This window comes from Narcine bancroftii, chromosome 11 (assembly GCF_036971445.1).
Source record: "Narcine bancroftii isolate sNarBan1 chromosome 11, sNarBan1.hap1, whole genome shotgun sequence".
Lineage (NCBI taxonomy): Eukaryota > Metazoa > Chordata > Chondrichthyes > Torpediniformes > Narcinidae > Narcine > Narcine bancroftii.
The window spans coordinates 99976587-99997860 of NC_091479.1; the positions used below are offsets into that span (position 1 = coordinate 99976587).

A 21274-nucleotide genomic window follows, 5' to 3' on the forward strand; every position below is an offset into this window, starting at 1 on the left:
ATGGTGGGGAGCTGGCTGATGGAGGACCTCAGTTTTCTTCAGGCTGACTTCCAGGCCAAACATTTTGGCAGTTTCCGCAAAGCAGGACGTCAAGCGCTGAAGAGCTGGCTCTGAATGGGCAACTAAAGCGGCATCGTCTGCAAAGAGTAGTTCACGGACAAGTTTCTCTTGTGTCTTGGTGTAAGCTTGCAGGCGCCTCAGATTGAAGAGACTGCCATCCGTGCGGTACCGGATGTAAACAGCGTCTTCATTGTTGGGGTCTTTCATGGCTTGGTTCAGCATCATGCTGAAGTAGATTGAAAAGAGGGTTGGTGCGAGAACACAGCCTTGCTTCACGCCATTGTTAATGGAGAAGGGTTCAGAGAGCTCATTGCTGTATCTGACCCGACCTTGTTGGTTTTCGTGCAGTTGGATAATCATGTTTTTTTTTTGTTTTTTTTTAAATTTTTTATTTTTCACACCATAAATCACATTAGCCATGATATACACTATTTCTTTTTCACACATATACAGTGACTTTTTCTCCCCCCCCCTCCCTTTCCTCCCAAACCACCCCCCCACCCCCCCCCTCTCATCCATTTTAGGTATACAATCTAGGTTGCATTAAGCCAGTCAGACAATGTTGTCATTCAACAAAATTACACCAGAAATTCTACTGAGTCCATTCTTTTCTTTCCTTCTCCTTCCATCAACTTAGGTAATGTTTGTCCCCGGTAGGTTTTCGCTATTGTATTTAATGTAAGGCTCCTATACTTGTTCGAATATTTCAATATTATTTCTTAACCTATATGTTATTTTTTCTAATGGAATACATTTATTCATTTAAATTTAGTAGTTTCTTCCTTTTAATTTGGTTATGTATTCCATTAGTATTTAAAGACATATAGTTCAGCGTAGCCCTTTTATATTTTGTTTATCTTCTCTTTCCGTTTTTCCATCATTACCTTTCCTCCTTTTCCATTTCTGTTTTCTTATTTTCAACTCTTTATAAGACAACATTCCTACAACATCCAACATTTTCCTTAGTCTCCTATTTCTATCTTATTTATCCCCAATCTCCCCTTCACCTCCTGAGTTGTCCTTTATCCCTTGTCGGACAACCACATCTCCCCTCTCCATTTGGATTTATGAATCCACTCGCAAGCGTCAACTGATTTTGCAGTGACCGCTATTTCCCCCCACCCCGCCTCCCCCAGAAAAGATTTCACTTTTCATATGTCACAAAGGTCACTCTTTTAATTCCCTCCTTATTCTCTCTATTCCATTACCTTCCCTTATTAATTCTTGTCTATACTATTTATATTTTCCTCTAAGTACAGATACATTCATGTATGCTCATTGTCTCTATTCACTCTTATACCTCTTTACCCGCATACATATCAATCGTGATCATTTTTACTCTCATTACCCGTCTTCATCCCTCAGTCTATTTTTGTCTTTACCCACATACATATCAATCGTGATCATTTTAACTCTCATTACCCGTCTTCCTCCCTCAGTCTATTTTTGTAATTGTTCTGCAAATTTTCGTGCTTCTTCTGGATCTGAGAATAGTCTGTTTTGTTGTCCTGGAATAAATATTTTCAATACCGCTGGATGCTTTAGTATAAATTTATACCCTTTCTTCCATAAAATCGCCTTTGCTGTATTGAACTCTTTTCTCTTCTTTAGGAGTTCAAAACTTATATCTGGATAAATGAAGATTTTTTGCCCTTTATACTCCAGTGGTTTGTTGCCCTCTCTTACTTTTTCCATTGTCTTCTCCAGTACCTTTTCTCTTGTAGTATATCTTAGGAATTTTACTGCAATAGATCTTGGTTTTTGTTGTGGTTGTGGTTTAGAGGCCAATACTCTATGTGCCCTTTCTATTTCCATTTCTTGCTGTAGTTCTGGACATCCTAGGGTCTTAGGGATCCACTCTTTTATAAACTCCCTCATATTCTTGCCTTCTTCATCTTCCTTAAGGCCCACTATCTTTATGTTATTTCTTCTGTTATGGTTTTCCATTGTATCTATTTTTTGAGCTAGTAGTTCTTGTGTCTCTTTAGTTTTTTTATTAGATTTCTCCAATTTCTTTTTTAAGTCTTCTACCTCCATTTCTGCTGCTACTGCCCGCTCTTCCATCTTGTCCATTTTCTTTCCCATTTCTGTTAAGGTCATCTCCATTTTATTTATTTTCTCTTCTGTGTTGTTTATTCTTTTTCTTAAATCCTTAAATTCCTGTGTTTGCCATTCTTTAAATGACTCCATGTATCCTTTAATAAGAGCAAGTATATCCTTTACCTTGCCTTTCTTTTCTTCTTCTATTTCACTGTACTCTTCCTCTTCTTCTTCCTCTGGGTTGACCATCTGTTGTTTCTTTGGTGCCCTTTCCTCCTCTTCTTTCTTGTTTCCATTGTCTTCTGTGGTCTCTTCTTGCTGCAGGTGTTCTGCAGGTGTTGTTGCCGGCTGTGGAGATCGACTCCCCAGCTGGTCCCCCCTCCCGTCGGTGTGTTTTTTTTTCATTCGCATCGCGCACAGCGCGAAGTATCGCGCATGCGCGGTTGCGCACTTTTACTCGGCTCTGCGAGCCATTTTTGTAGTCCATTATTTACCGACCTGAGGGAGCGGGTTTCTCTCTCCGCAGCGGGCCTCTTCGGACAGGTAAGGCCTTCACCTTTTTCCTCCTTTGTCTTCTCTTCCTCTCTTCTTACCGTTGCTTTCGATTTTTCTTTTTTTGTCGCCATCTTCTTTCCACCTTTATACTCACTTTTCTGTAACTTTTATTTCTGTGCCTTTGTGTTTTCCTTTGTTTTTCCCGACTTTTCTGGAGAGGGCTGGAGTTCACCGTCCGGCCACTACTCCATAACGTGACTCCCCCAGTTGGATAATCATGTTGAGGAACTTTGGGGGACATCCGATGCGCTCTAGTATTTGCCAAAGCCCTTCGAGATGAAAGTACTGAACTTGATTCCATGCAAGCAAACTGCTGGGAATGCAATCAGCCATTTCATAAAGTCTGCACCGTTATGAGGAGTTACGTGATGGAGTAGTGGCCGGTCAGGGAACTCCAGCCCTCTCCGGAAAAGTTTAAAAAAAACACACAAAACACAAAGGCACAAACATAAAAATTAAAACAAAGTGAAAGTAAAGGTGGGAAGAAAATGGCAGCGAAGAAAGAAAAGTCGAAAGCAACGGGAAGAAGAGAAGAAGAAAGAACGTCGGAAGAAGAAGGTGAAGGCCTTACCTGTCCAAGGAGGCCCGCCGCGGAGAGAGAAGCCCGCTCCCTAAGGTCAGTTGAAGTCCCGAGCTCGGGACTACAAAAATGGCTCGCGGAGCCAACTAAAAGTGCGCAACTGCGCATGAAAAAAAAAAACACTGACGGGAGGGGGGACCAGCTGAGGAGTCGATCTCCACAGCTGAGAATGACAGCTGCAACACAAGAACAGGAAGAGAACATAGAAAACAACGAGAACAAGAAAGAAGAGAGTAAAAAGAAAACAAGGAAACAACAGATGACCAAACCAGAGGAAGAAGAAGAAGAAGAACATAGAGAAATGGAAGAAGAAGGGAAAGGCAAGACAATGGATATTTTTTTTAAAAGAATATATGGCATCAGTAAAAGAATGGCAATTACAAGAATTTAGTGAAATAAAAAGAAGAATTAAAAGTGCAGAAGAAAAAATGAATAGATTAGAGATGGTCACGTCAGATATAGGAAAAAGAGTGGACAAGGTGGAAGAACGAGAAACAGCCGTAGAAATGGAAATAGAGGACTTAAAAAAGAAATTAGAAGAATCTAATAAAAAAGTTAAAGAGACAAAAGAGCTGTTAGCTCAGAAGATAGATATAATGCAAAATTATAATAGAAGAATTAATATAAAGATAGTGGGCCTTAAGGAAGATGAAGAAGGCAAGAATATGAGAGAATTTATAAAAGATTGGATCCCCTGGGTCCTAGGAAGACCAGAATTACAGGAAGAAATGGAAATAGAAAGGGCACATAGAACATTAGCCCTGAAACCACAGCCACAGCAAAAACCAAGATTCATTTTAGTAAAATTCTTAAGATATACAACAAGAGCAAATATATTGGAGAAAGCAATGAAGAAAATAAGAGAAGACAAAAAGCCACTGGAATACAAAGGTCAAAAAAAATTTTCTATCCAGACATAAGTTTTGAACTCCTGAAGAAGAGGAAGGAGTTTAATACAGCAAAAACGATCCTATGGAAAAAAGGATATAAATTTATGCTAAAGTACCCAGCGGTACTTAAAATAGTTATTCCAGGGCAGCAAAACAGACTATACTCGGATCAGGAGGAAGCACGAAAATTTGCAGAACAACTACAAAACAGGCAGAGAGATGAAGACATTAACGAGAGTAAAAATGACCACGAACTATATGTATGTGTGTATATGGGTGTGTGTGTGTGTGTGTGTGTGTGTGTGTGTGTGTGTGTGTGTGTGTGTGTGTGTGTGTGTGTGTGTGTGTGTGTGTGTGTGTGTGTGTCAATATGTGTGTACATGAGTGTATCTGTATTTAAAGGAAAATATATAGAGTATAGATAAGAATTAATAAGGGAAAGAAAGGGAAGAGAGGAAGTAAGGAGGGAATTAAGAGAGTGACCTTTGTTATATATGAAAATTGAAATCTTTTCTGGGGGGGCTGGATGGGGAGGAGTTACGGTCACTGTGAAATCAGTTGACGCTTGCAAGTGAATTCGCAAATCCAAATGGAGAGGGGAGATGTGGTTGCCCGACAAGGGATAAAGGGCAACTCAGGAAGGGGAGGGGATAGTGGGGTTAAGGAAATTTTAGATAGGAGAATAAGGGAAATGTTTGATGTTTTAGAAATGTTGTCTTATAAAGTGTTCAAAACAGGAAAGCAGAAATGGATAAGAAGGAAAGGTGATGATGAGGAAATGGAAAGGAAAGATAAACAAAGAATGAAATGGCTACGTTGAACTATATGACTTTAAATATTAACGGAATACATAACCAAATCAAAAGGAAGAAACTGCTAAATTTACTGAAAAAAGAAAAAATTGATATAGCATTCGTGCAAGAAACACATTTAACTGAAATGGAGCACAAGAAATTAAAGAGAGATTGGGTAGGACATGTAACAGCAGCGTCATATAATTCAAAAGCTAGAGGAGTAGCTATATTAATCAGTAAAAATGTACCAATTAAAATAGAAGAGGAAATAATAGATCCAGCAGGGAGATATGTAATGATAAAATGTCAGATATATTCGGAGTTTTGGAATTCACTCAATGTATATTCACCTAACGAAGAAGATCAAAAATTTATGCAAGATATTTTTTTGAAGATAGCAGACACGCAAGGGAACATATTAATAGGAGGGGATTTCAACCTTAATTTGGATTCAAACATGGATAAAACTGGGAAAAAAATTAACAGAAAGAACAAAGTAACCAAATTTATAATTAAATCGATGCAAGAAATGCAACTTTTGGATATATGGAGGAAACAACACCCAAATGAAAAGGAATATTCATATTACTCGGGTAGACATAAAACATACTGAAGAATAGACCTATTTTTGTTATCAGCTCGTATGCAAGATAGAGTAAGAAAAACAGAATACAAAGCTAGAATATTATCGGACCATTCACCCTTGATATTGACAATAGAGTTAGAGGACATCCCTCCAAGAATGTATAGATGGAGATTAAACTCCATGCTACTTAAAAGGCAGGATTTTAGAGAATTAATTGAAAGACAAATTAAAATGTACTTTGAAATAAATACGGAATCAGTGAAAGATAAGTTTATACTATGGGATGCAATGAAAGCAGGGAAATAGCAAATATAGAAAAAGAATTAGCAATGAAGGAAGACACAACTAAAAGAAGAGAATTGGCAGATAAAAAAATAAAATATGAAACACTACAAACATATAAAGTGGAGAAGAACATAATGAAGACAAAACAGAAATATTATGAACTAGGGGAAAAAACGCACAAAATTCTAGCATGGCAGCTTAAGACAGAACAAACTAAGAGAATGGTATTGCCATCAAGGAAAAAAGACAAACAAATCACATATAATCCAACGGAGATTAATGAAAACTTCAGAGAATTCTACGAACAATTATACCAAACTGAAAACGAAGGGAAAGAAGACAAAATAGATGAATTTTTAACTAAAATTGAACTACCAAAATTACAAATAGAGGAACAAAATAAATTAACAGAACCATTTGAAATAGTAGAAATACAAGAGATAATAAAAAAACTACTAAATAATAAAACACCAGGAGAGGATGGATTCCCAATAGAATTCTATAAAACATTTAAAGATTTATTAATTCCTCCCCACCTGGAAGTAATCAACCAGATTGATAAAACACAAAGCTTACCAGATTCATGCAAAACAGCAATAATTACAGTAATACCAAAGACAGGGAAAGATCCACTCGCACCAGTGTCATATAGACCAATATCTTTACTTAACACAGATTATAAGATAATAGCTAAACTATTAGCAAACAGATTAGCTGACTATGTACCAAAAATAGTAAATCTAGACCAAACTGGATTTATTAAAAAAAGACAAACAACAGACAATATTTGTAAATTTATTAACTTAATTCATGCAGTAGAAGGGAATAATGCTCCAACAGCAGCAGTTGCTTAGACGCAGAGAAGGCCTTTGACAGAGTAGAATGGAATTATTTATACAAAGTATTACAAAAATTCAGTTTACCAGAGAAGTATATTAATTGGATTAAAGCATTATATAAGGGGCCATTGGCGAAAGTTACAGTAAATGGATATATATCAAAGCAATTTAACTTAAGCAGATCAACAAGGCAGGGATGCCCACTATCACCCTTATTGTTCGCATTAGCTATAGAACCACTAGCAGAATTGATAAGAACAGAAAATAAAATAAAAGGGATAAAAATAAAAGACAAGGAATATAAAATCAGTTTATTTGCAGGTGACGTTATAGTATACTTAACAGAACCAGAAATATCAATAAAAGAATTACATAAGAAATTGAAGGAATATGGAGAAGTGTTGGGTTACAAGATTAACGCAAATATAAGTGAAGCAATGCCAATGAATAATGCGGATTTCTCAAAATTTAAGAAAGAATCACCATTCAGATGGCAAATGCAAGCAATACGATACCTAGGTATACAAATAAGTAAAAACTCCGGCCATCTATATAAACTCAATTATTATCCACAAATGAAAAAATTACAGGATGACTTAGAGCATTGGAAAGACTTACCACTAACACTAATAGGAAGGATAAACTGTATTAAAATGAACATTTTCCCAAGGATACAATACCTATTTCAAGCATTGCCAATACACTTGACAGAGAAATTCTTCAAGGAGTTAAAGAAAATAATAAGGAAATTTTTATGGAAAGGGGGGAAACCGAGGATAGCACTAGATAAATTAACAGAATGGTATAAACAAGGAGGCTTACAACTGCCAAACTTTAAAAATTATTATAGAGCCGTACAATTAAGATACCTATCAGATTTTGATACCCATCAAACAAGGGAAAAGCCAGATTGGACTAGATTAGAACTAGATAAAATAGGGGAGAAGATACCTGAACATATATTATATAAATGGGATGAAAAATTGGTACAACGTAGGAATTCTCCAGTATTACATCATCTGCTCAATATTTGGAAGAAGATTCATGTAGAAAGGAATAAAACAAATTACCAATTACCAAAACTAATACTGATGCAAAATCAGCTAATCCCTTTTACAATAGATAACCTTTCCTTTAGAGAATGGGAGAAAAAAGGATCAAAAGAATAGAAAATTGCTTTTGAGGAAATAAATTACTATCCTTTGAATAAATGAAGGATAAATATAACTCAAGATACAGTGCTGGCATATTACCAACTGAAATCCTACTTGAAGGACAAATTGGGAAGCAGTCTGAGGTTACCAGAGGGAAGTAATTTTGAATATGTGATTACAGAAACAATGATAATCAAAAAATTTATAACAAATATGTATATTAAACTGCAAGAAAAGGAGAATGAGCAAACAAATGGTAAAACTATACAAAAATGGGAACAAGATTTAAACATAAAGATAAAGAAGGAAAAATGGGAGAAGTTATGCTCTGGAACTATGAGAAATACAATAAACACGAGGTTATGTATGATACAATATAACTGGATACACAGGCTATACATTATAATAAATGGGACCCAACAGTATCTGACAGATGTTTTCGCTGTAAAAAAGAAATGGGAACAACAATTCATGCAATCTGGACATGTGAGAAAGTGAAAAAATTTTGGGATGATCTAAACCAGATATTAAATAAAATCACAAAAAGCAATATACCAAAAAACCCAGAGATCTTCCTCCTAAGTAACATAAAAAACAAAGAATTTGGACTTGATTTGGATGGTGCACAAAAAAGATTTGTTAGGATAGCTCTAGCTGTAGCAAAAAAATGTATTATGTCAACCTCGAAATTAGAAGATAACTTGAGAATACAACAATGGTATATAGAAATGAATAAATGTATTCCATTAGAAAAAATAACATATAATTTAAGAAATAATATTACAATATTTGAACAAACATGGGAGCCATACATGAAACACAATAGAGAAAACCTACCGGGGACATCTACCACCTAAAATGACAGAAGGAGAAGGAAATGAAAAGAATTGACTCAGTGGAATTTCTTGTTTATTTTTATTGAATGACAACATTGTTTGACGGGTTTAATGTATCTTAGATTCTGAACTTTAAATGAATGGGAGGGGAGGAGGGAGGGGGGGAGAAAACAACACTGTATATATTTGAAAAGAAAAATGTATGTATCTTGATCAATGTGGTTTATGGTGCGAAAAATAAAACAAATTTTTTTAAAAGTTTGCACCGTTATGCAAGGCACATATTCAAGTAACGCAGGTCCTCACTTAGCGTTCTTGATACATTCTTGGAAAGTGCTACCTTAAGTGAATCAACAAACCAATTTTATATCACGCTAAAATACTGCGTTCTTTTCACTCATCAATGCTATAACAAAACGACTTTGAACGAAACATTATTCCAAGACTTACTGCAGAAAGTAACTGGAGTACAAGGATATGTCTACACTTCAAATACCGAGCACACTGCTATATTATTCCTTTGCTACAAATCTTCTTCCTGTTGTAACAGCCCCCTGAGTCACAGTATTGTGTCCGCAGCTACGCAGCCTATCGTGCAGAGAGCAGAGAGCACAAAGTTCCTTAGTGTGCATACAAGCGTGTTATATACACACCAAGAAACTTTGTGCTCTCCACGCTCTCCGTGGCGGAACTATTGACATGCAGTGGAGAGTGGTCGACCTTCGTCCCCTTGAAGTCCACCATCATCTCCTGCCTCCGTTGAGTCTTTGACTTGTTCTCGCACCATTTTACAGGGCCTCCCATCCTCCTCTCTGCAAGCCTTCTCAACTTTGTGGCCGATGAGCCCAACTACTGCTGTATTATCAGCAAACAAGATGATTCTGTTTGAATTGAATCCGGCAGTACAGTCATGCAGCATGAACAGTAACGGGCTGGCACTGTTGGCCTGGAGATACATACAGCCTCAGACCATATGTATGCAGATGAATAAAAGCCGTGAGTAGATCCAGCAGGCTACAATGTTTGTAACTGAGCGGCATGGTTAACGTAGTGACCAGCGCCAGTGACCTGGGTTCAAATCCAGTGATGTTTCTAAGGAGTTTGTATGCTGCCCCTATATCTGCATGGGTTTCCTCCCATCATTTCAAAATGTACAGGGGTTGTAGGTCAATTGGGTGTAATTGGGCAGCACAGCCTTGTGGGCCAGAAGGGCCTGTTACGGTGCTGTATGTCTAAATTTAATTTTTTTTTTAAAATTGTAATGACAATTCAGTAGTTCATACACCAAGTAGCTTTTAACCATAGAACCATAAAACACTACAGCACTGAAACAGGCCTTTTGGCCCATCTAATCTGTGCTGAACTATTATTTAAAATTTTAGCATACAGCACAGTCACAGGCCCTTTCAGCCCACGAGCCAGTGGCACCCAATTACAACCAATTGACCCCCAACCCACATACATTTTTTTGAAGGGTGGGAGAAAACAGGAGTACTCAGAGGAAACCCACAGAGACACAGGGAGTTACAGACAGTTCTGGATTCCAACCTTGGTCCCGATGACTGGCACTGTTTCAACACAGCACTAATGAAGTTTGCCAAGTCCCCCAGCCATCCATACCCCTCCCATCCATGTACTGTCTAAATTTTCCTTAAATGTTAAAGTTGAGCTCACATTCACCACTTCAGCTGGCAGCTCGCTCCATACTCCCACCACTCGCTGCGTGATGAAGTTTCCCCTAATGTTCCCCCTTTTCACCCTTAACCCTTGTCCTCTGGTTTATATCTCACCTACCCTCAGTGGAAAATGACTGCTTGCAATTACTCTATCTATACCCCTCAGAATTTTGCATACCTCTGTCAAATTTCCCCTCATTCTTCAACGGTCAAGGGAATAAAGTACTAACCAGTTCGACATTTTCTTGTAACTCAGCTCCTCAAGACTCAGAATTTTAGAGTCGCTCAATTTCCTGACTCACCTGATGGGATTTATGTGTCAGGGTTACTCCCATTGAAAGTCTTGACACTTCCTAGGCAGTCCTTATGAGTTAGGGTCAAAACAGAACTAGGACAAGATTAATCAAAACTAGCTTCTTGTGTTCCCACAAGATCCATCCCAGATGTCCCATCTCTCCACATGACCGCGTGAACTAGAGATGGGGGAGGCTGGAGAAAGAGTCAGAGGTTCATGTGGAGATGTGGGCCACTCATGTTTGGGATGGTCGCAGGGGACCAGTTGGAAATTCTTCAGCACAAAGTAGGAGAGCGGAGGAAACGACTCGCCTTCGTGCCACATTAGCTTGTGATGCCGATCCCCTTGCCATCCTGCACTGCTTTAGGAAGCAGAGGAGAAACAAAACCCCAGGGAGGAAGTCCGCAGGGCCACAGGGAGAACGTGCAACTCCGTGCGGGCGGGGCTGGAGGTCAGGATCAAACCTGGGTCACTGGAGCCGAGATCTGGCAGCTTTATTAATTGTGAATTTCTGCTGCTTTCCTTTGGCGTTTGCCTCAGACCATATGTATGCAGCTCCCATTTTCATCAAGGAGCTGTGAGTTGCTTTGGGGAACATTTACAATTTTAAGCTTTAATTTAATTTATTTATTTCCTCAATTTTTTTTGCTGGTTGTTTTGAGTTTCCAGTTGATTGAGTGCCAGATCATGGGGATTTTTATTGCATATTGAGGGCCCTTTCCATCCAGCAGTGAGCAGTGTCTATGACCCACCACCGTCAAGAAGCATCAAACCCAGGACAGGCAGAGTGGGAAACTGTTTCCTCCCACAGGCCATGAGATTGACGAACAGTATCCTGCAACTGAGTGAATCATCCCAAATATATTTATTTTGCATTATATCTTTATGTGTATATGTGATTATTATGTGCAGTGCACCTTGGACTGGAGAAGTGCCGTTTGTCTGGTTCTATGTGTACAACCAGATGATAATAAACTTGAACTTTCCTTTCTTAAAAGGAGAAATTAAGTTAATTTGGTCAGTACTTACTGATTTCAGATTTATTGTCAGAGTAAAGACATAACATCACAGTCAACCCTGAGATTTTTCCCTGCAGACCAGGCAGAATTACCACTTACTGGTAATGCAAAAAAAAACTGTACATGTGTAAACAAAGAACTGGAAACAACTGACTGGGCAATACAGAGAGGGAAAAAAAGGTTCAAAAGTAAGAGTCCTTAAATGAGTCCCTGATTGAGTTTGTTGTTGAGGGGTCTGATGGTGGAGGAGTAGCAGCTGTTTCTGAACCCGGTGGTGTGAATCTTGTGGCAGCAGCGAGAACAGAGCGTGTGGATCCTTGATGATTGCTGCTGCTCTCCAACAGCAACGTTCCCATATATGTTCTCGATAGTGGGAAGGGTTTTGCCCGTGATGTTCTGGGCTGTGTCCACTCCCTTTTTGCAGGGCTTTACATTTGGGGGATAAATTGCAGCTTGTCGTATTAAGTTACTTATCGCAACCACAAGAAGGCCATTAGCTTCAGTGCACTTCCCATCAGAGATTCCCACAGGAGCTGATTGTTCTTCACAATGAAGATGCTGTTTACCTTAGAATGCTGTTTCATCTGTTTGTATATGTACAGTCAGATGAAGATAAAGTTGCCCTGAACTTGAACTTGTGTGTTGAATCTCTAACATTCCATCCATCTGGAGATACAAGACTGGAATTTGGAGCTGAAAGAAAGAACTTCTCCGGTTTCCGTTAAACTCCACCCCCCCTCTTCTTTCCCTTTCTCCTTCCCACTGTCTCTCTCTTCCCTTTTCTCCTTTCACAGAGCCAAAATCAATTCTCACCTTTCCTCTGGACATATCTAATTAACACCTTTTTTCAGTTGGTCTGTACACTCCGCCCTCTCATTCTTCCCCCCCCACCCCCCCTTTCTCTCCCCAGTCTTTAATTCAGACTCGGTACTTTTCATTTATAACTTGAAGAAGGGCTCAGGCCCAAAACATCAGCAATATATCATTACCTCCGATGAACTCTGAGAAGGACTGAGTTCCTCCAGCATTTCTGTGTTTTGACAACAATTAGATATGCTGTACCTTTGAAGTACTTCATTTACAGAGCAGCCCAGCAGATCTCACAGCTAATGACTTCTTCTCGATGAGAAGTGCAGTAATTTAGGATGGTCAATTCACAAAAATGTGTTAATGACTGAAAGAACCTTCACAGTTATATGAGAGGAACAAGTTAGACAGATCCATGTTTAACAATACATCACAGTAGAAAGCCCTTCCAGCCCATGAAACCTGTGCCGTCTTATACATTTAATTAGCCATATGTTTTTGCAGGGTGGGTGCAAACCCACACGGGTCACAAGGGAGAATGCACAAAATCCTTACAGGCAGTGCTGGATTCGAACCCCGGGCCACTGGCACTAAATGCTACACTAACCATGCTGGCAGCTTGCAATTGGATCCTGTGAATATGTTGAAGCAGAACCTTTATCAGGTCCCTGTTTGGCCTCGCACCATAATGGCTGTGCTGAGAACCACCAACGGAAGTGAGAGCTACTTGTGAGGAAATAGCAAGTCTTGCATTCTTAGAACGCTCAGAAAAGTGCAAGAAACCACCAAAGCTTACAATCACCTCTCTCTACTCTCAGAGGGGTACAAAATTATGAGGTGTAACTAGACTTTTCCACTGAGGGTAAGCGAGATACAAAGCAGAGCCCATGGGTTAAGGGTGAAAGAGGCAAAGTTTAGGGGGAACTTCACACAGAGAGTGGCGGGGGGAGTGTGGAACGAGCTGCCAGCTGAAGTGGTGAATGCGGGCTCAGTTTTAACATTTAATAAAAATTTGGACAGATACCTGGATGAGAGGGGGTCTGTGGGACTAGGCAGAATAATATTTCAGCACAGAATAGAAGGGCTGTAAGGCCTGTTTTCTGTGCTGTAATGTTTTATGGTTGTATAAAATGCAGTAATTGTTAAATTACTAGTACTTAATGCTACTTGCTAGTATTCAGACAATGGTAAATACTAAACTGAATGTCTGACCCCCTTGGACTAGAGGGTTGCAGCTGAACCCTAAGTATTCCAGGCTGACTTCTCAGGACAAGCATTGCTCTGCAGTCAGGGATGATTTCCTGATATCAAAACCAAGTTTTGATTCCATGGAAGTTAATGACCCTTATGACCTGACCACCATTTTGCTCACAGCTCACACCAACAAAAAGTACAAATTTCATTCAATGTCTACAAATTGTGTGCTCTCTGTGATAGATTTCGAGCACCTGGAGTTTCTGTACTTGGCTGGCTCTGTGATTTGATACAAGCCGGGCAAACACACAGATGAAATACTGTCTGTACATGTGTAATCTGGAAGGGTGGAAGGGTCAATGGGCCTGTAATGACCAGGAGTTGATCAGACAAGATGCGTCTCCTTGTTGGAGCACCACTTGGATCCTTCTGACTCAGAACATTGACGATCTACTTTTGATGCATGTTAAACAATGAAAATACGTTTTTAAAAGAGATAAATTTAACAATAATCTTTTCTCACTTGCTCTAACCTTTCTGAAGGAAAAGTCATCTCTGAGACTCTGACAGAATCTGTCTCTGAGGCGAACGTCAAAACATCTTTCAAAAGGATGAGGCCTCATAAAGCATCTGGACCTGATGGCGTACGTACCAGGCAGGGTACTGAATATCTGAGCTCGGGTGTTCACGGATATTTTCAATCTCTCACTGCTGCAGTCAGAGGATCCCACTGCTCTACTCCCTCTACACCCATGACTGTGTGACCGGACACAGTTAAGATGCCATCTACAAATTTGCTGATGACACCACGGTTGTGAAGAAGGGTAGTGGTGTGAGATAGATAAGCTCATTGAGAGGTGTCACAACAATAACCTTGCAATGAACATTAGCAACACTAAGGACTGCAGGAAGGGGAACACAAACCAGTCCTCATTGAGGGGTCAGCAGTGGAAAGGGTAAAGAACTTTAATTTCTTGGGTATCAACATCTCTGAGGATCGATCCTGGGGCCAGCATTTTGATGCAATCATGAAGAAGGCTCACCACCAGCTATATTTTCTTTGGAGTTTAAAGAGATTTAGTAAGTCACCAAAGACTTGCAAATTTCTACAGGTATATCGTGGAGAGCATTCTGACCGGTTGCATCACTGTCTAGTACAGAGGTGCCAATAAACAGGATAGAAAAGGACTACAGAGAGTTGTGAACTCAGCCAGCGCCATCATGGGCATCAGTCTTCACTCCATCGAGGAGTCTCAAGAGAGTAGTCTCTATCCTCAAGAACCACCCTCTTCACTCTGCTACCATCAGGAAGGAGGTACAGGAGCTTGAAGACGACCACCCAATAGTACAGAAACAAACTTCTTCCCCTCCGCCATCAGATTTCTGAACGGACAATGAACCACAGACACCATCTCGCTTTTTTCTCTTCTTTTTCGCTAATTTACTTATTTTTTTTAAATAACTTACAGAAATGCAATTTATATCACTTTTTGCACCTGCAAATACAACAATATTGCTGCAAAACCACATATTTTGTGGCGTGTTGATGCCAATAAAACCTGCTTCTGGTTCTAACATGTCACAGCCCTCTCGTTCCTTGATTAAATTTGAACCTGGGCATCTCAAATCCCATTGCTAGACCTATTATTTCAATCTCTGTTGCTAAAAGGAAAGCAAATTCTCTGTGGATTATGACATAGTAGGCCTTTTGGCAATAACAACACCCTTCATTCTGGCACACTGAGGCCTTTTTATGTGAACCATGCAAATAAAGATCTTACAAAAAATAAAATCTAATAAAACCAAAACATATTGTAATCATTTCAGGAAATAACTGGAAAGCTCCTTCCATGTACAGTAGATTTAGTCCATAGCCCCACCACCCCAACCGTTGGATCTTGATGTCAGTAGCCAGGACAAAGTCTAAGATTGGGAATTACAGAGCTGGGACCTTTAGTTTTTGGTGGATGGTGTGGGGTAGGAGTATGGTCCATCCCCATGTGTGTGCACACTTCCAGGCGAGTCACAAAGTACAGACCTGGATGGGGTTGTAGAGTTCCTGCAAGGGGTTCCTCGATCCTTTCCTGCAGCAGATATCCATCCCAAATGGTGTCCGGCGCAGCACTGCAAGGACAAAAGTGAAGAGATCAATGTTTAGTCCAGGTGTTTCCCTTCATCTCTGGCATCACACTCTCCCCTTAGTCCATCCAGAGAAGTCCCTGTACTTCTCCAGATACCAGAAGAGGGGAAGAATGAACTCCAAGGTCCACATCAATGGTGCTGAGGTGGAGAGAGTGGACAGATTTAAGTTCTTTGGGATAAACACCTCCAGTGACCTGTCCTGGTCCACCCATGTCCATTTAATGGCCAGGAATGTGCACCAGCCCCTCAGCTTCCTCAGAAGCCTGAGAAAGTTTTTCACGTCACCTACATCCTTTAACAACTTGTACACATGCATCACTGAAAGCGTCCTGTCAGGGCGCGTCACTGAGTGGGACGGGAGCTGCTCCACCCAAGACTGCAAGAAACTGCAGAAGGTTGCGAACGTGGCTCAGACCATCACACACACACCCCTCCCCTCCATCACACACACCCCACTCCCTCCCATCGACTCCATCTGCATCTTCCACTGCCTTGGAAATGCAGCCATCAGATTAGATTTATCCACCCCGGACACACTCTTCACATCCCTTCCTGTCAGGACCAAGATTCACAAGTATGAAATCACGTCTCAGCAGATTCAGCGACAGTTTCTTTCTGGCTGTTATCAGACTCCTGAATGAACCCCAAGGTTGTCTTTGCCCCGTACCAACTGATCCCTCTCTACCCTTGTGCACTGGGACTTGCTTGTTATATCATACGAGAGGTCTAACCGGTCTGCTTGCAAAACCATCTCTATCACCACACCTTGGTACACATGGCAATAACCTACCTTGTTGGAAGGCACAAAATCTCTCGTTATTATTCTGATGAATACCATAAGTCTTAGGAGCAGAAATATGCTATTCAGCCCATTGAGCCTGCCCCCGAGGGTTTATGCTTGATTTTATCAATGGGAACCAGGGAGGCAGGCTAATTGATGACTGCATTCTCTGCATCACTGCTTATGAGGTGGTCAGCAGTGATAAAATCCACTTCGACATTGGAATTTCTGTTTATAATGTATGCGGCAATAAGCTCGTTAACATAATCTTTGTAATAGGAACTGTGTTTCTAAAAACTCCACATATGTCAAGATGGATTGCTTAATGTCCCTGACGGCTCTTCAAAGTTCAAAGGTCAGATTTATTGCCAGAGGACATCCATGACATCACATACAACCCTGAGATTCTTTTTCCTGTGGGCCAGGCAGAATTTCCACAAATCAGTAACTGTAAACCGTACTCAAGAAGAAATATGTGTACAAAAGAGACAAATTTAAACAAAGAAAGAAATGTAAACAAACTGACTGTGCAAATATGGAAAAAAAAATCAACAATAAATAATGTGCAAAGATAAAGTCTTTAAATGAGTGTCTGATTGAGTTTGTTGCCTGATGGTGGAGGGGCAGCAGCTCTTTCTGAACCTGTTGGTTCCCCAGAAGCTTTAGAAGTATTTTTAAAATATGGATGTTAAACCACATAGGAAATTGTACTTAAACACTTATACAAGGCTTGAAGAAGATGGATTTATTCATTGATGGGGGAATGGCCTGATTTGAAAGACCCATGCCCAGCTGCTCTGAACAGTTGATAACAAGCCACATTCATAAAACTGTGCAGCTTGTAATTTAAAATTAGATGTCCATCACGGTAACAGGCCCTTCTGGCCCAAAGTCGTCTCATACTGCTTTTGGAAGTTTTTTGAGCCAGGAAAGAGAAAGGAAAAGCAAATTATCTCCATCTCAGGATAGTGTGCATTTTCACAGCATCACAAGATACAGGAGCAGAAGTCAGCCTCACTGGTCCATCGAGTCTGCTCCGCCATTCTAATCATGAGCTGATCCATCCTCCCACCAGGCCCCGTTCCCCAGCTTTCTCCCCGTAACCCTTGATGCCCTGACTATTCAAATACCTGGCAATCTCTGCCTTAAATACACCCAACAACCTTGCTTCCGCAGACTCACAAACCTCTGCCTAAAGATATTTTTCTGTATCTCTGTTTTAAATTGATGCCCTTTTACCCTGAAATTATGCCCTCTTGCCCTAGAATCCCTGACCATGGGAAACATCCGTGCCACATTTTGTTCAGGAACTTGCATATGGGATGGCACAGTTGGTGCAGTGGTTAGCGCCATGCCTTTACTGCGCCAGCGATCGGGACCGCGCTGTTTTAAAAAAAGAATATTTCATTGTTTGCATTGTTACATGAAAAAAAATGAATAAAACATTAATCAAATATCCATAGCCAATGAGATAAAAAAACTTTTATAGTTTTCTCCCCATCCCCCCTCCCACCCAAAAGTAAGAAAAGGAAAGAAACACCTACCTCTTAATATACAATAATATTAGCATAGACAATCATTAATTGTTATTAAAAATTATTAATTAAGAGGAGTGGATAAGATAGAAGAGGTGGACGGAAAATTATCCATAAAATCCGTATATGGTTTCCAAATACTATAAAAATTTTCAACTCGATTCCTTAAACCATATGTAATTTTTTCTAAAGGTTTACAATTTTGCATCTCATTATCTTTTTCTTTGGCTTGGCTTCGCGGACGAAGATTTATGGAGGGGGTAAAAAGTCCACGTCAGCTGCAGGCTCGTTTGTGGCTGACAAGTCCGATGCGGGACAGGCAGACACGATTGCAGCGGTTGCAGGGGAAAATTGGTTGGTTGGGGTTGGGTGTTGGGTTTTTCCTCCTTTGCCTTTTGTCAGTGAGGTGGGCTCTGCGGTCTTCTTCAAAGGAGGTTGCTGCCCGCCAAACTGTGAGGCGCCAAGATGCACGGTTTGAGGCGTTATCAGCCCACTGGCGGTGGTCAATGTGGCAGGCACCAAGAGATTTCTTTAGGCAGTCCTTGTACCTTTTCTTTGGTGCACCTCTGTCACGGTGGCCAGTGGAGAGCTCGCCATATAACACGATCTTGGGAAGGCGATGGTCCTCCATTCTGGAGACGTGACCCATCCAGCGCAGCTGGATCTTCAGCAGCGTGGACTCGATGCTGTCGACCTCTGCCATCTCGAGTACTTCGACGTTAGGGATGTAAGCGCTCCAATGGATGTTGAGGATGGAGCGGAGACAACGCTGGTGGAAGCGTTCTAGGAGCCGTAGGTGGTGCCGGTAGAGGACCCATGATTCGGAAACCAACAAGGTCGGGTCAGATACAGCAATGAGCTCTCTGAACCCTTCTCCATTAACAATGGCGTGAAGCAAGGCTGTGTTCTCGCACCAACCCTCTTTTCAATCTTCTTCAGCATGATGCTGAACCAAGCCATGAAAGACCCCAACAATGAAGACGCTGTTTACATCCGGTACCGCACAGATGGCAGTCTCTTCAATCTGAGGCGCCTGCAAGCTCACACCAAGACACAAGAGAAACTTGTCCGTGAACTACTCTTTGCAGACGATGCCGCTTTAGTTGCCCATTCAGAGCCAGCTCTTCAGCGCTTGACGTCCTGCTTTGCGGAAACTGCCAAAATGTTTGGCCTGGAAGTCAGCCTGAAGAAAACTGAGGTCCTCCATCAGCCAGCTCCCCACCATGATTACCAGCCCCCCCACATCTCCATCGGGCACACAAAACTCAAAACGGTCAACCAGTTTACCTATCTTGGCTGCACCATTTCATCAGATGCAAGGATCGACAATGAGATAGACAACAGACTCGCCAAGGCAAATAGCGCCTTTGGAAGACGACACAAAAGAGTCTGGAAAAACAACCAACTGAAAAACCTCACAAAGATAAGCGTATACAGAGCCGTTGTCATACCCACACTCCTGCATCTCATTATACCATCTGCTTAATAACACTTCTCTCTCATCTTTCCTTGATATCGCTACACATTTCTTTGCAGTTGCTATTGCAAAACTTAAATATTTTTCTTGGTATTTGTCCAATTTCAATTTTATATCCTTTTCATAAATATCTCCAAGTAAAAATATTCTAGGATTCTTTGGTATCTTTATCTGCATAATTTGCCCTAATAATAAACTCAGTTCATTCTAAAACCTTTCCACTTTTTCACAGGACTATACCGAATGCAAAAAAAAAGTCACTATTTCTTTCGCACATCAAAAACACTTATTTGAATAATTAGGATTAAGTCCATTCAACTTATCTAGAATACAAAACAACTGATCAAGAAAATGGGACCGCGCTGTTTGTAAGGAGTTTGTACGTTCTCCCCATGTCTGCGTGGGTTTCCCCCGGGGCTCCAATTACCTCCCACTGTTCGAAACTTACTGGGAGTGTGGATTAATGGGGTGTAAATTGGGCAGCACGGAATTGTGGGCCAAAATGGCCTGTTTCCGTGCTGCATTTAAATTTAAAGGGAGGCGGTTAATTGTTTGATTGTGTTATATTTGTCCTTCAGGGCAGTAGAAATTGACAATTTGAGAGGTGCTAACAACAAACTATTATTGGGAAGCTGCAGGGAACTTTGTGGATGGGTCGAACATTGAAAAAAATTTACTTTTTACAAATAAATTGTCTTAGCAATGGAGAAAGGGAACGATATTCCACGTCTCCAATGTCTTCTTCAGAGCTATAGAGATTGTTCAGCTCTAGATTTAAGATTCTTTTTATGTCATGTACAGAACAGGTAATATGGCATGTAATTGCCTTCTGCCTGACATAAGGCAATGAGTCTGACAAAGAGTCACCGTTAGCATTGCCCTGCACCCCTTACAGAAGAGAAGCAGAAGGGAGTCCCTTCAGAGTACCCTGAGTGACCGTGGATTCGCCTCCAGCGCTCCTGCAGCCGCACGGACTCCTGTTTGATCCGTCTGCAGCCCAAGCTCCAGGTCCAAACCTCCGACACGATTAGGAAGCCTTCAGCGCCCGAAGCCCTTCGGGAGTCCTTCTGGCTCTCAGCACTATCTCAAATCCTCGCCCCAATTCCTTGCTCCCATGAGACAGTCTCCAGCAGCCCGCGCGGATCCCCCGACCGCAAGTCACCTGCAACTTGTGTGGGCCCCTCGCTGGTCATCGTCCTGTAGGGTCTTCTCCTCATCAATTGTTGGGGTGGGCTTCTCCCCATTTCTAGTGCTCCACAGGCACTGCCATCTCGGGCACAGGCCCGTGCTTGCAGGATTTTAGCCTTTGAAGAAAAAACCGCCAGTTCCTCTAAAAGGCTGGCATTAGGTCTGAGCAGTTGAGCCCTTCAGAGCAGTGTTGTGTCTCCGATCCACACTAGCGGCAGGACTTCCGCTGCAGCAGCGCCGCCATTTTTTTTAAAACAGGACACTGCAAAGAGTCCGCAACATGTCTCTTCACATCATGGTGCAGCAAGAGGATTGGGGATCAAGTTAAGGGTTACAGCAGATTGCCTGTCTCTGGGGTTGCATTGGTGTGGGCTACAGAGGGGCATCTTGTGGAAGGGTACATCTGTACTGGGTACCAAGCACTGGATCTTCAACTCTCCATATCCAGGTGCTGTCAATTTAACACAGCAATGGCTGAAAGATCGACCTGTCATTCCAGTTCTAAGCTCTGGACCGCTGTGTTTGTCACTGGAGATGGAGA

General features: G+C 41.1%; 1 protein-coding gene across 1 annotated transcript in view; it reads right to left on the reverse strand.

The window, feature by feature from the left end:
* chst11 (carbohydrate (chondroitin 4) sulfotransferase 11) overlaps positions 1 to 21274 on the reverse strand; it is a 129471-nt gene that overhangs the window by 85558 nt on the left and 22639 nt on the right. The window contains exon 2 of the mRNA XM_069904245.1: positions 15649 to 15734. Coding sequence (XP_069760346.1) covers positions 15649 to 15734 — 86 coding nt within the window. The remainder of the gene's footprint in view (positions 1 to 15648; positions 15735 to 21274) is intronic.